We start from the raw sequence: 12332 nt of genomic DNA on the forward strand, positions 1-12332 counted from the left end.
TTTCAAGTATTTTATGAATTAAATAAATCATTTTTATCACAGTCCTTGTCAATGACATTGAATGTTCGTCATACCACCCTATATTACGCGCATCTCAATTCTCAGGTATTGGAACGTGAAAAAAATCCCACCCTAATGACTCGGTTGTTGACCTTACCTCTGTCAAATCGCGGAAATTGGTTAAAAACCGAATTGTTTTTATTATTTTGTAATTATTTTATTAAATTAAACTCCCACCAACGCGGGCTGTGAAACTAATGTGATAAAACAACTTTCGCGTGTATTGAGTGATTAATAATACAAATAATTCAATAACTTTCTGATTTTGTAAAAGTGATTTTTTACGTTTTTATTAGTGTTAATTAGATAAAAATGGAACATAACGAGGAATATCACGATCCGGATTATCCCGAGGCGTTAATTAATGTAAAGGAAGAGGCGCCAATACTTTCCGAAGAGGAGAAAATCGTTAAAATCAAACAAATAATTCACCGCGAATTTAGGAACGAATTAAATATAAGAGAAAATGAAGTAACTCTTATAGATCAAAGGTTAGTTTATTTTGAGCATGTAATATATGTTATTAACCTAATTCGATGTATACAAACAGTTTAGGAGAAAAAAAACGCCAAATACAATCCAACATGTGACTGTATAAAAACATGTGTTGTTTTTGATTTTTTTTATTAAACTTTTATTTATAAATCGTGCCAGCTGTCTTCCGCGGTTTTACTTGCGTTAAATTAGGATATTTACCTTTTTTACATGCTTCATGATTTTATATATTAAAGACTAATAAAGTTTAAATAAGATTCATATTTTGCTTGTTTGTCTGAACCATCTACAAAGATTTGTTCGTTAATAAACAGTAAGGAAGCCTTATGGGTCCCACATATAATATCATTTTTAAAAGTTTTCAAATATATCTTGTAATTAATGTTTATATACTCTGTAGCTTTGTAACATTGATGATATAGTTTTAGCTTTATCAAATTAAAAATAATAGATACACATCTGTTCGTTGAGTTATTTTTTATTATTTTCTAAAGTATTATAGAGAATTTATAGTGCGTTAGTTCATTTTATATTAGATTCTTTTATATAGGTATTTATATTATTAGTTGTAACCCAAAGCTACTCTCGAAATACTACTTACTGGATAAGAAAATAAATACCTTGAACTGAAGGAAGTTGAAGTCAGTTCCATTAACTGAACTAATCTAGATTACCTTACAGATATAATTATCTTTAAGTTTATATATGAATTACGATTATATATCTTAGCCAGATTACTTGACAAATATGCCAAATGTGTTTCCTCATGATTTATTAGAATGGGAATGTAGATTCCGAGTTTAAATCTTTTATTGTTGTTGAACTTTCTTACTTTGTGTAGCTGCACGAAGTAAGAAAGTTTTGTGTTATACTAGCTAATCTACTATCAGTTGCCTTTTATATTTCTGTCATCAGGTGTTAGGTAGAAAAACATATGTATCATCTTGATGTTTATGATTGCTTGAAACCCTATTGCACTTAATTGTTTAGTTTAGTTTAGATTAGACTGTGAAACAGTAACAAACGGACAGACAGAGTAACTTTTGCATTTATAATATTAATAAATATAATGATAAAACTAATTCACCATTGGGTATTTAGAAATGTTTCAATGAAATTACCAATGACTTATAAATAAATTACCATTTTTTTTATGAGTATGTCCTCACAAAATATTTACATAAGTTTGTATATACAATAGACATTTCATTGTTATGTTACAAGTATAGTGGTAATAATGTATAGCATGATTATATCATAGTACATATTGTACAACGTACATTGAAAAACTGTATCTTGTAATGAAAGATGCAAAATAAGTGCGCTAAAACATGTCAACCAATAATTTCAAGTTCAAACCCAAATAAACACTGAACTTTGGTGGTTGGTAGTGATGGAAAACATTAAGAGCACACATGTATGTGTCACATGCAATGTGTATCCACATAGCTGTGTGGGTGGGATAAGTTATTAACCTTCTTTAAAGCAGAGGCATTTCCCCATTGTGTGCATTTGCTCCTACTTAGTTATCTCAGTGGCCATAGAAATCAGCTGTAAGATTACCAATAGTCAACCATAAAGCTTTTACAGTGCAACTCAGTAACCAAATTCTAAAGACACAGTCTTTATTCACTATTGCAGCATTAAACTAATTGATTATCAGTCTTATCCATTAGGAAAATTAGCACCTGGCACTTGGAAAGTTTGGAGTCCATCTCAATAATTAAAGTTAATTATAATTAACTTAAGTTTTGAATTATAATATATACAGTTTTTCATTTTGTTAAAATTATTATATATCTTAGATGGATTATATAGCATATATGCTAAATGTGTTTTCTCATGATTTTTTAGAATAGGAATGTAATTTCATCACCATTCATGATGCCTCTTTAAACTTGCTAACTTTGTGTAGCATATCTTCTACCACTTTGGGAAGTATCCCAAACCCGAGAATAACTGGTAGAAGAAAATCACTGGTATATTTATCCAATATTAGCCTTCTTAATTTCAAAGAATTAGGCTTCTCCCGAACACAAGATTTTAGTTTGGAAATATTCTGTGCCTAAAGTACATTTATCTTTTTTACAGAATGACCACCGCACGAAGGTACCTGCACCAAGTACGATACTCCCTTGTAAATAATTACTACAGAGATCAGAAGTTACAGCTCACTGGAAGTCAGATTGAGGACGAAGTGGCTGCACAAACTGAACCAAGAGCGAGATCGGAAGTAAGTCTTTAAAAACGTATAACAAATTCAATAGCTAAACTATTAATATTTATATAGATTTCTAGTAATCACTCAAACTGTCAGTGTACATAATATCATCGGGCAATGGAGCGAGCTAAGTTAGGTATCTCTCACGGATACAATCAGAAATGAGACAGAAATATCTCTGAGAGAACCAAAGTAAAAGAAATAGCTCAGAGAATCAGCAAGCTGAAGTGGCAGTGGGCTGGTCGTATCTGTCGTAGGACTGATGGCCGCTGGAGCAGACGAGTCCTAGAGTGGAGATGTATGACGACAATCGCCGTTAGAAGCTGGATGAGGGACGCAGAGGAGCGTGGCGCGCTCTGGGGAATGCCTATGTCCAACATTGGACAGCAGTAGACTGATGATGATAACATCAATCAATTACAGGAGTAGTTTTCTATCCCGCACGGATTGAAGATTGTTAAGTAAAGTAAAGTAAAAGCCTGTAAATTTCCCACTGCTGGGTTAAGGCCTCCTCTTCCATTAAGGAGAGGGTTTGGAACATATTCCACCACGCTGTTCCAATGCGGGTTGGTGGAATGCACGTGAAATTAGACACATGCAGGTTTCCTCACGATGTTTTCCCTCACCGACGAGCACGAGATGAATTATAAACACGCCTTGGTTTGAACTCGCAATCATCGGTTAAGATGCACGCGTTCTAACCACTGGGCCATTTCAGCTCAAAGATTGTTAAAAATCTCTTATTTCGTTCGACAATTGATAGTTGAATTTCCCATTTGCTCCAGGTATCATCAATACTCCGAGAGAGCCAACGTCGCCTTCATCCATCAGTCCGTAAGCTTCTCGGCAAACAGACAGTAGATCTAGAAGAAATATTCAGGTCGAGAGAACCCAGGAACAAAGCGAGAAAAGATTATTCTGTGAGTATTGATTATTTTGGGCGTTACCCAAAATGTTTGGTGTTCTTTTTGTAAAGATGTTACAATGAATGCTGCAAACCTTTTTCTAATTTTTATGTTTAGATATATTATAAAACAAAAAAGGCTTACAATAATTAAAGGACTAGCGATCAGTCCCAACTTTACACGTGTGCACAGGAATAATGTATCTTTTTACCAGCGACAATTTTAGTATTGGCTTCTTAGTCTTTGGAATTTCCCCCAACAAGCAATGAAAGATGGCGCCTTTATAATATTAGTATCGATAGTTTTGTGGTACCATTTCACAGAAATGTATTGCCAATTAGAAGAAAGAGGTTATTTAAAAGAAGATAGCATAACTACGAAAAAGGTTTAAGTTGAATAAGATTTTGTTTTCTCAGGCGATGGTACAAACGAAAAACATAACAATATCAGCCGATTCAACGATATCGTTGCGTCCCAGCACAGAGAAGATGGAAGAGGAGGAACCGTGCTCCAGTAGACCTAAGAAGATACCGCGACAGATCGATCCCAAGGTCAACAATGTGGTCACATTTGACGAGATCACGAGGAATAAGAAGAAGCACAGATATAGAATTATTATAGGTCAGTGTCAGTTCCTCCTTCTAGTTAAGCGTGAAGATTGTTCTAAATTTAAAATCTTGTTCTCAAGTGGAGGGGAGCCTCTCTCCTATTCGTTGAATAAGTAACCCATAATATTTAGAAATTTAAAATATTTTGACTATGTCTATATACATATATTACACTAGCTGTGTCCGCGACCTTGTACGCGTTTGAATTTAACATAAAAATATATTATCGTAGCCTGAGTTACTCCTTATTATATCATTTATGTGTTATTGAAAGTCCCGTCTAAATCGGTTCAGCCGTTCCAGAGATTAGCCGGAACAAACAGAGAGACAGACACAAAAATTCTAAAATATATTATTTTGGTATATGTACCGTGTATACATACATATGCATTGAGTAGAAGAGGACTATTTTAATATTATAAACAGACACTCCAATTTTATTATTTGATTTGATGACCTCCGTGGTCGAGTGGTGTGTACACCGGTTTTCATGGGTACGCCACTCCCGAGGTCCCGGGTTCGATTCCCGGCCGAGTCGATGTAGATTATCATTAGTTTTCTATGTCGTCTTGGGTCTGAGTGTTTGTGCTACCGCCGTTACTTCTGATGTTCCATAACACAAGTGCTTCAGCTACTTACATTGGGATCAAAGTAATGTATGTGATGTTGTCTCATACTTATATGTATAGATAAACTTTGTGTCGTGAGGGTCAAAGTTGCCTCGGTATGGGTTGAGTACCGTTTGCGATGTGAGCTAAGTTTATCTCGTGGGTCGGTCGCGTAGGTAATACGTCGAAGTACGCGCCGCCGGCGTCGCGGCAGGACCGCTCGACGCACAAGTGGCTGCTATACGTGCGCGGCCCGCCGCCCCGCGCCGACGTGTCGCGCGTGTTGCGCGCCGTGTCCGTACAGCTGCACCATTCCTACGCTCCCCACCACACCGTGCACATCGAGTGAGTGCCCACCATCCTTGTATGTCCCTCGAGCCTGTAGTTGACATTGACTCACTACCCTCCAAGCTAGAACACAATGATACTGTCTGGCGGTAGAATAGGTGATGAGTGACTAGCTGGTTGCTGTGGTACTATCCCAGACTTGCACGAACCCCAAAGTTGTTACTGAGTAGAGCATGTCCAGTGACTTCAATTTTATTATTTTTAATTATGCTTCCTTTTCCTTTCCTTATTTACCTTTAAGCCTTCTCGTTAAAAAGACATACATGTTTATCAACAATTAAACTTTTCGCTGGTTTTTCTATGATTATCATATGTAATTAATTAAATAACCGTTTTTAATATTCTGTACTATCAATTCGATATGTGAGGAACGATAATGGCTTAATAAAAAACCTTGTGTAACTCCAAAAAAATAAATCCTTCTAATATTCGTTTTGTTAAGTTTACATAATTTCAAAGTTTAAAATCAATATGTATAAATATTACTAAGAAATTCTTAATGTTATATTATATCAAAGGCTTTGTGATGTTCAGAAATCATTAAATACTTATTTGAAACTTGCCAACTCAATTGAAACAAATATCTATTTTTCTTATTCTTAATATTCTGTTTGAAATACAATCAAACTGTACATTGTTTAGTTGTTTACAAAATATGAGAAGTAGGATGTAGCAACCTAAAATCTCTATCGAAATCTCAATTATCGAAAGTCAATTAAGAAATTCAACACAACTAATACCATCGACTCGGCCGTGGCCAGCAAGCCGCCTTTCCAGGTGTCGCGTCGCGGCTGGGGCGAGTTCCCGGCGCGCGTGACGCTTCACTTCGCGCTGCCCGACCGGAACCGGCCCGCCACGCTCACGCACACCATCAAACTGGACCGCCACTACACGGGCCTGCAGACCCTCGGTCAGTAACCGGCATCGTTAAACCCTTCAATCTGTGTTTTCTTGATTAAATTTTCTATTGTTATAGTTATAAAATATTATGACAATAGTTATTTATTTAATATATCACTTAAAACTACTGTCATCATCATAATCATCAGCCTACTGCTGTCCACAGCAGTGGACATAGGGCTCCCCTAGTGAGCGCCGCTTTGCTCGGTCCTCTGCTTCCCTCATCCAGCATCTACCGGCAACTTCAAACTACAGTACTATACTCCAAACAACGCACCTGTATTTTTTGTCAACGCAAAATTTATAATCATCTAAATATAGGGAAATTTTGAACCTTACTGTGACAATCACTGGTGTTATTTACTTAATTCAGCATCGAAAAACGGACTAGCAAAGAGGTTCGATGATAAATAGTCGCCTCTGTCTATAAACGAGAAGTCCATAAAAGCCTCACAATAGGCATTTTTTCTTATATCCTTATATGAATTATAACTTATCGGTTTAATAAGAAAATATTTATATTTTAGGCGCTGAAACAGTAGCTGATGTTTGGTTATACAGTACACCAGAAATGTTAGAATTCGAATACAAGGCTGATGAAGAGCAATTATTGTATTCCCCGAAACCAGTAGAAGAAATAAAACAAGAGGAACCCCCAGAGGTCAAATTTGAGCCCAGTGAACCGAAAGAAGACCAGAATGATAGCTGGCTGGATTTCTTCTCGAAAGACACGACAGAGGTCAATGTGGATGAAATGTTCGTTAAGAACATCAAGAAGGAACCAGAAGAAAACCAAAGCAATGAAATAAATGAAACAGTACACATACCAGAAGTAAACGATGATAAACAAGTCTTAGCTAATGGTGTTGACGATAAAGTCATTGATAACAGTATAGAAATTAAGCTGGAAAATCCTCCGCCGGAAGTCACTAACAAACCTAAGAAGCGAATAATGAAATACATGGATCCGACGACTAGGAAAATATACTATCTAGAAATGGATAGGAATCTAGATTTAAGTAAAGTACAGGAAATAGTCATTAATTCTCAGGGAGAGATGCAAACGGCTAAGATAAGTCCAATCAAAACAAACGGTCTGAAACATGTCCGGAACAAGAAACCCGTTTCGCTACTGAAACCTGAGGTGAAGAATCAACTGAAGAAAGGTTTAGAATCTGAGAAGATTCTGCGTAGAAACGAATTGAATCACATCGAAAACGATCATTGTTATCTAGCGACAAATTGGAGTGCGTTTGATAAGAAGCAAAATGCAACGGAAGTGAACGGTGTGACTATATGTGATAAACTTAAAACAGTTATAGCGAAGTTTTCGTGTGCGCGTGTGATCGTCAGTTATTTGTTGAAGAAGATACCGTTGATAAGTGTCGAAGCGAGGAATCCGGACTTCGTTCAGTGTCTGCCGTTCGTCGTGGAAAACGATGAACGGTATTGGAAGTTGGACTTCGCCAAACGGAGAAATATGGAGGTATTGTTGTGTTCTATTAGGTTGTCAATAGTTTTATCATTGATTCGATTAGATATTCAAATGATTTTCTTTAGAAATTATATCATATTTTAAATATCTTTGTTCTTGGTGGTAGGGTTTTGTGCAAGTCCATCTGGGTAGGTACGACCCACTCATCAGTTATTCTATCACCAAATAACAGTACTCAGTATTGTTGTGTTCCGGTTTGAAGTGAGTGAGCCTGTGTAACTACAGGCACAAGGGACATAACATCTCAGTTCCCAAGGTTGGTGGCACATTGACGATGTAAGGAATAGTTAATATTTCTTACAGCCTCTTTGTCTATGGGTGACGGTGACCACTTACCATCAGGTAGCCAATATGCACATCCGCCAACCTATACCATAAAAAATTAGAATGATTAGGAATAATACGACCGCATTGTGTTATGCATGAGTGTAGCCCTGTGTATCAAATCAAAATATATTTTATTCAAGTAGGCTTTCACAAGCACTTTTGAACCGTCATTTAACATACTATGTTTATTGAAGCTACCATCTTTTCGGAAAGTAAATTCTACCGAGAAGAACCGCCAAGAAAATCAGTACATACACTTTTTCAACATTTAAAAATAAATTTATGGTAGTCAATGTCCAAATAAATATTGTTGTTGATGTTTTTCAATTCCCCGTTTTCCAGTGGTCCCGAGCGAAATTGATCAACAAAATGCTCACGGACCGTTTCAAAACCGACCCTGCGAGCGTTTGGCGGACGAAGCAAATTTTGGTATATTCCAGATTGCACGGCTACTATCCGGTTCGATCCGAGAATATCCAGAAAGAACCGGATATGGAAACCAACGAATGGTCGTCGTGGAACGATTTGGAGAACACGAGGCAGATAGAATCAAATATTCGCAAGCTGTATCCGAATGCATCGGATATAAGCAGCTTGTCTTTATTCGATAGTGAAAAGTATGTCGATCAGAATTCATCAGAGACCCTGGATTTGTGCGATTCGGATGAGGAGATTGATGTCGTAAACACAGATGTGCCGGTCAAGCCGAGAATCGTTAAAAAGGAAACAGAAGTTAGTTTGAAAGCGTTACCAGTTGATAAGGATGATAAATTAATGTTTTACTACGTTGAAAAGATTTGTTCGGACATCGGGATTGAACTGCGGAATGAGAATATTGGAAGTGGATACAGTTATAGGTAAGAGATAGTAGGAAGGGTTATGACATTGTTTTAATATAGGAAGGTAGACTAGTGGGTAACCTATTTGGTCATCACCGTATATATCATTATGTACTAAGATGTTGTAACCCTATGTTACACTCTCTACTGTTACCAAACCAGCTCATATATGATTACTGTCTACATTATCCTCCTTTCCATATCCCAATTATTTGGGGTCGGCACAGCATACCTTCTTCTTCCATACTCCCCTATCTGACATCATCTCACAAGAAACGTTCTTTCCAGTCATATCGTCTTTCACACAATCCATCCATCGTTTCATTGGTCGTCCCCTTCCTCTATATCCAACCAAGTCCATGCCTTCCTTACAACATAGTCCTCATTCCTCGTCAGCAAAGTTATGATGTAATTATCATTATTGTGTCTTAGCTTAAAATTTCTTGTGAGCCAGCAGGTATACCCATTAGTCTGGGACTAGGAATTCGATAGTCTTCCTTGCCTCAAAATACATGTAAATCTGTATGTTCCTGCTTGTGACTGCCATCTTTCTCATTAGTTTATGAGAAAGGTTGTATATATTTGCACACGCAAACGCTTCAATGTTTCTTGTACAGGAGGCTCTATCTCTTCTTCATCAATAGATACAGAATTTCTCCTAAAATCTTCTCTGTGTTTGCTCAAACAGACATGACAATATTTATATGTATATATGTTGTATTCCAGTGCGGTACACAGAGTGTTATTAACAGCTGCCAAGTGCTTCGCCGAAGAACTGATACGGTCCTCCTTAGCTGACCAGCTGTCGCTATCCAATGATCCACAATTACCGACTATTTGGACTGGGTGGGTATATTTATATGTTACAAAGAAATATATATGAAAACATTTTATAACCTTGCTTGGTTAAAGACTTTTCCACGAAACAAGCTCGCGAAGGAAATTATTCCTGTGTCTTCATTGTTTAAAACGCGTGGCCTTCATTTGTCAAATTATTCTTTAGAACTGTTTTACACGTTGGATTGGTTCCATTCAGCTCTAGTCGCACGTGTCGACCAATGAGACACAAGTATTTTGTCCCTAGAAGTTCGACTAGTGACTTGGACTGTAGACTCAATGATCGCTCATAAATATCACCAATAATCACAGTTAATGTGGTAGACGCGAAAAGGTCGCACTTAAAAATAAAAAATACAAATTGAAGATACTAAAATTCTTTCTGAACTTTTTTTAAATCTTCAATTGACATAACCAAATATTATAGTAATAAATCTATATTCCTATCAGTATAGAAGTAATATTTTCCGTGCAGATGTCTCATATCTGTAAAGAAAGATCGTCATGATAGGCGGAGGCGATTCATATATAACACCAATAATCACAGTTAATATGGTACACGCGAAAAGGTCGCACTCAAAAATAAAAAATCCAAATTGAAGATATTAAAATTCTGTCTTTCTTAACTTTCATTTTTTTTTAATCTTCAATTAACATAACCAAATAATATAGTAATACATCTATATTCCTATCAGTATTAAATTAATATTTTCCGTTCAGATGTATCATATCTGTAAAGAAAGATCGTCATGATAGGCGGAGGCGATTCATATATAACACCAATAATCACAGTTACTGTGGTAGACGTGAAAAGGTCGCACTTAAAAATAAAAAATCCAAATTGAAGATACTATAATTCTGTGTACTAAAACTTTCATTTCAATTGACATAATCAAATATTATAGTAATAAATCTTTAGTTTTATCAATATAAAAGTTTCTTTCTGAACTTTTTTTTAATCTTCAATTGACATAACCAAATATTATTATAAAAAATCTATATTCTTATCAGTATAGAAGTAATATTTTCTGCACAGATGTCTCATATCTGTAAAGAAAGATCTATAGACTAATCTCCGCTTTGCCCGCAGGTCTAGCTCGCGCACGAGCGTGCGGCTAGAGCACGTGTTCCGCGCGGCACGCTCGGCGCCGCGCACGCGCGTGCTCGCCGCGCACGCGCTCGCCGCCGAGCGCAAGCACACGCACGCGCTCTAATATACGCATGCTTTTATATTCTTTGGAGCTTTTATTTCATCCCCACCCCTTAAACCCGACTCATACAAACTTACATATAATAAAATAAATAAATAAATATGAGACAACATCACATACATTACTCTGATCCCAATGTAAGTAGCTGAAGCACTTGTGTTATGGAAATCAGAAGTAACGACGGTACCACAAACACCCAGACCCAAGATAACATATGTAGAAAACTAGTGAATTTTCTACATCGACTCAGCCGGGAATCGATCGACCACGGAGGTCGTTAATTATTTAAATAGAACCCCATTATTTAAGTAACTTCTATAAAATAAGAATAAAGATTTTTTCGAAGCATTCGACAAACTCTTCCATGTTCTTTTATTACAAATACTTAATAATTTTAGAGAATATGGTGATTAGCGACGTTGACTTATATATTATCTTGGTAAAAGATCTCAATCTTTAGCAATTAATAGTTAAACATCAAGTTCTGCACCTTATAAGGTGAGGTGTGCCACAAGGCTCTTATCTCGGACCTTATCTTTTTATGTAAACTTTAAAGGTCTTTAGTCAAAATGTAACTTAACAGGCTAACTAGCTATTTAAAAATTTCTTACTTAAGCCTTTCTAGATTATCCAAGGAAATATTAAATTTAATGTTTCCCTCTGAGAGAAATAGATTCCAGCTTAAAAAGCTCAGTAGTTACTTTTTTCACAGTTAATTGCATAAGTATCTATGTTAATTGAATACAATTCAAGTTAAATTTCTAATTCAATGTATATGGAGTTAGGTTGAGATAACAAGATCTTTAAATGAAACACCTTTTCTTTTTTATATACTTTATTTTATAACAGATGTAATTCAATACAAATACCGCTAAAACATAACACGACTTAAAAAATCGTGTTAAGTCATTATCAAAACTTTTTTACGAAATCAAAACACAAAACATTTAATTTATTATTATTCGGTCTTAGCTTAACAAAAAAAAAAAATACCTCTGTTTTAGCAGTGGAGAACTGATCATTAAATTATATTAAAACATATTGAAATCATAGTTTTACCTCGTGGTGTTAATATAATAGGTCACGTCGATACGATTTTGTTTAAATAAAACTTCTCAACGCTCTTGTACCGTATTTAAAACTATTGCTATGACATTGAATATCGATCTTAATGTCACTATTAAAAAAATGATTAAACAAAATGTAAAATAAATATATTCGGGTTTTTAACCGTTAAAATAAAGACTAAATGTGAATTAATAACTAATCTATAAAATCTATTTTTAATCGATTGGCAGTAAATTAGGATCAAGTAAAAGTGCACATTAAATAAATAAAATATATTATAAATATTTTTTATCTGTATTATCGTCAAACGATCGAATATAGATATCGAATTATGTTACGAAAAAAAAACTAAAACGAATATCTGACTACGGAAAGTTTTGACATTGACAATCATATTTTAAATAAAAACG

General features: G+C 35.6%; 1 protein-coding gene across 1 annotated transcript; it reads left to right on the forward strand.

Annotated features, from left to right (window-relative positions):
• The first annotated feature begins 77 nt into the window (after positions 1 to 77).
• LOC124541170 lies at positions 78 to 10878 on the forward strand. Its single transcript, XM_047119032.1, has 10 exons — positions 78 to 551; positions 2647 to 2788; positions 3562 to 3696; positions 4098 to 4302; positions 5074 to 5242; positions 6007 to 6155; positions 6673 to 7631; positions 8310 to 8824; positions 9533 to 9652; positions 10734 to 10878. The coding sequence occupies exons 1-10, from the start codon at positions 373 to 375 to the stop codon at positions 10855 to 10857; spliced, it is 2697 nt and encodes an 898-aa protein (XP_046974988.1). The 5' UTR covers positions 78 to 372; the 3' UTR covers positions 10858 to 10878.
• The last annotated feature ends 1454 nt before the right edge of the window (positions 10879 to 12332 follow it).

Source organism: Vanessa cardui, chromosome 27, assembly GCF_905220365.1.
Source record: "Vanessa cardui chromosome 27, ilVanCard2.1, whole genome shotgun sequence".
In the NCBI taxonomy this organism is placed as follows: Eukaryota; Metazoa; Arthropoda; class Insecta; order Lepidoptera; family Nymphalidae; genus Vanessa; species Vanessa cardui.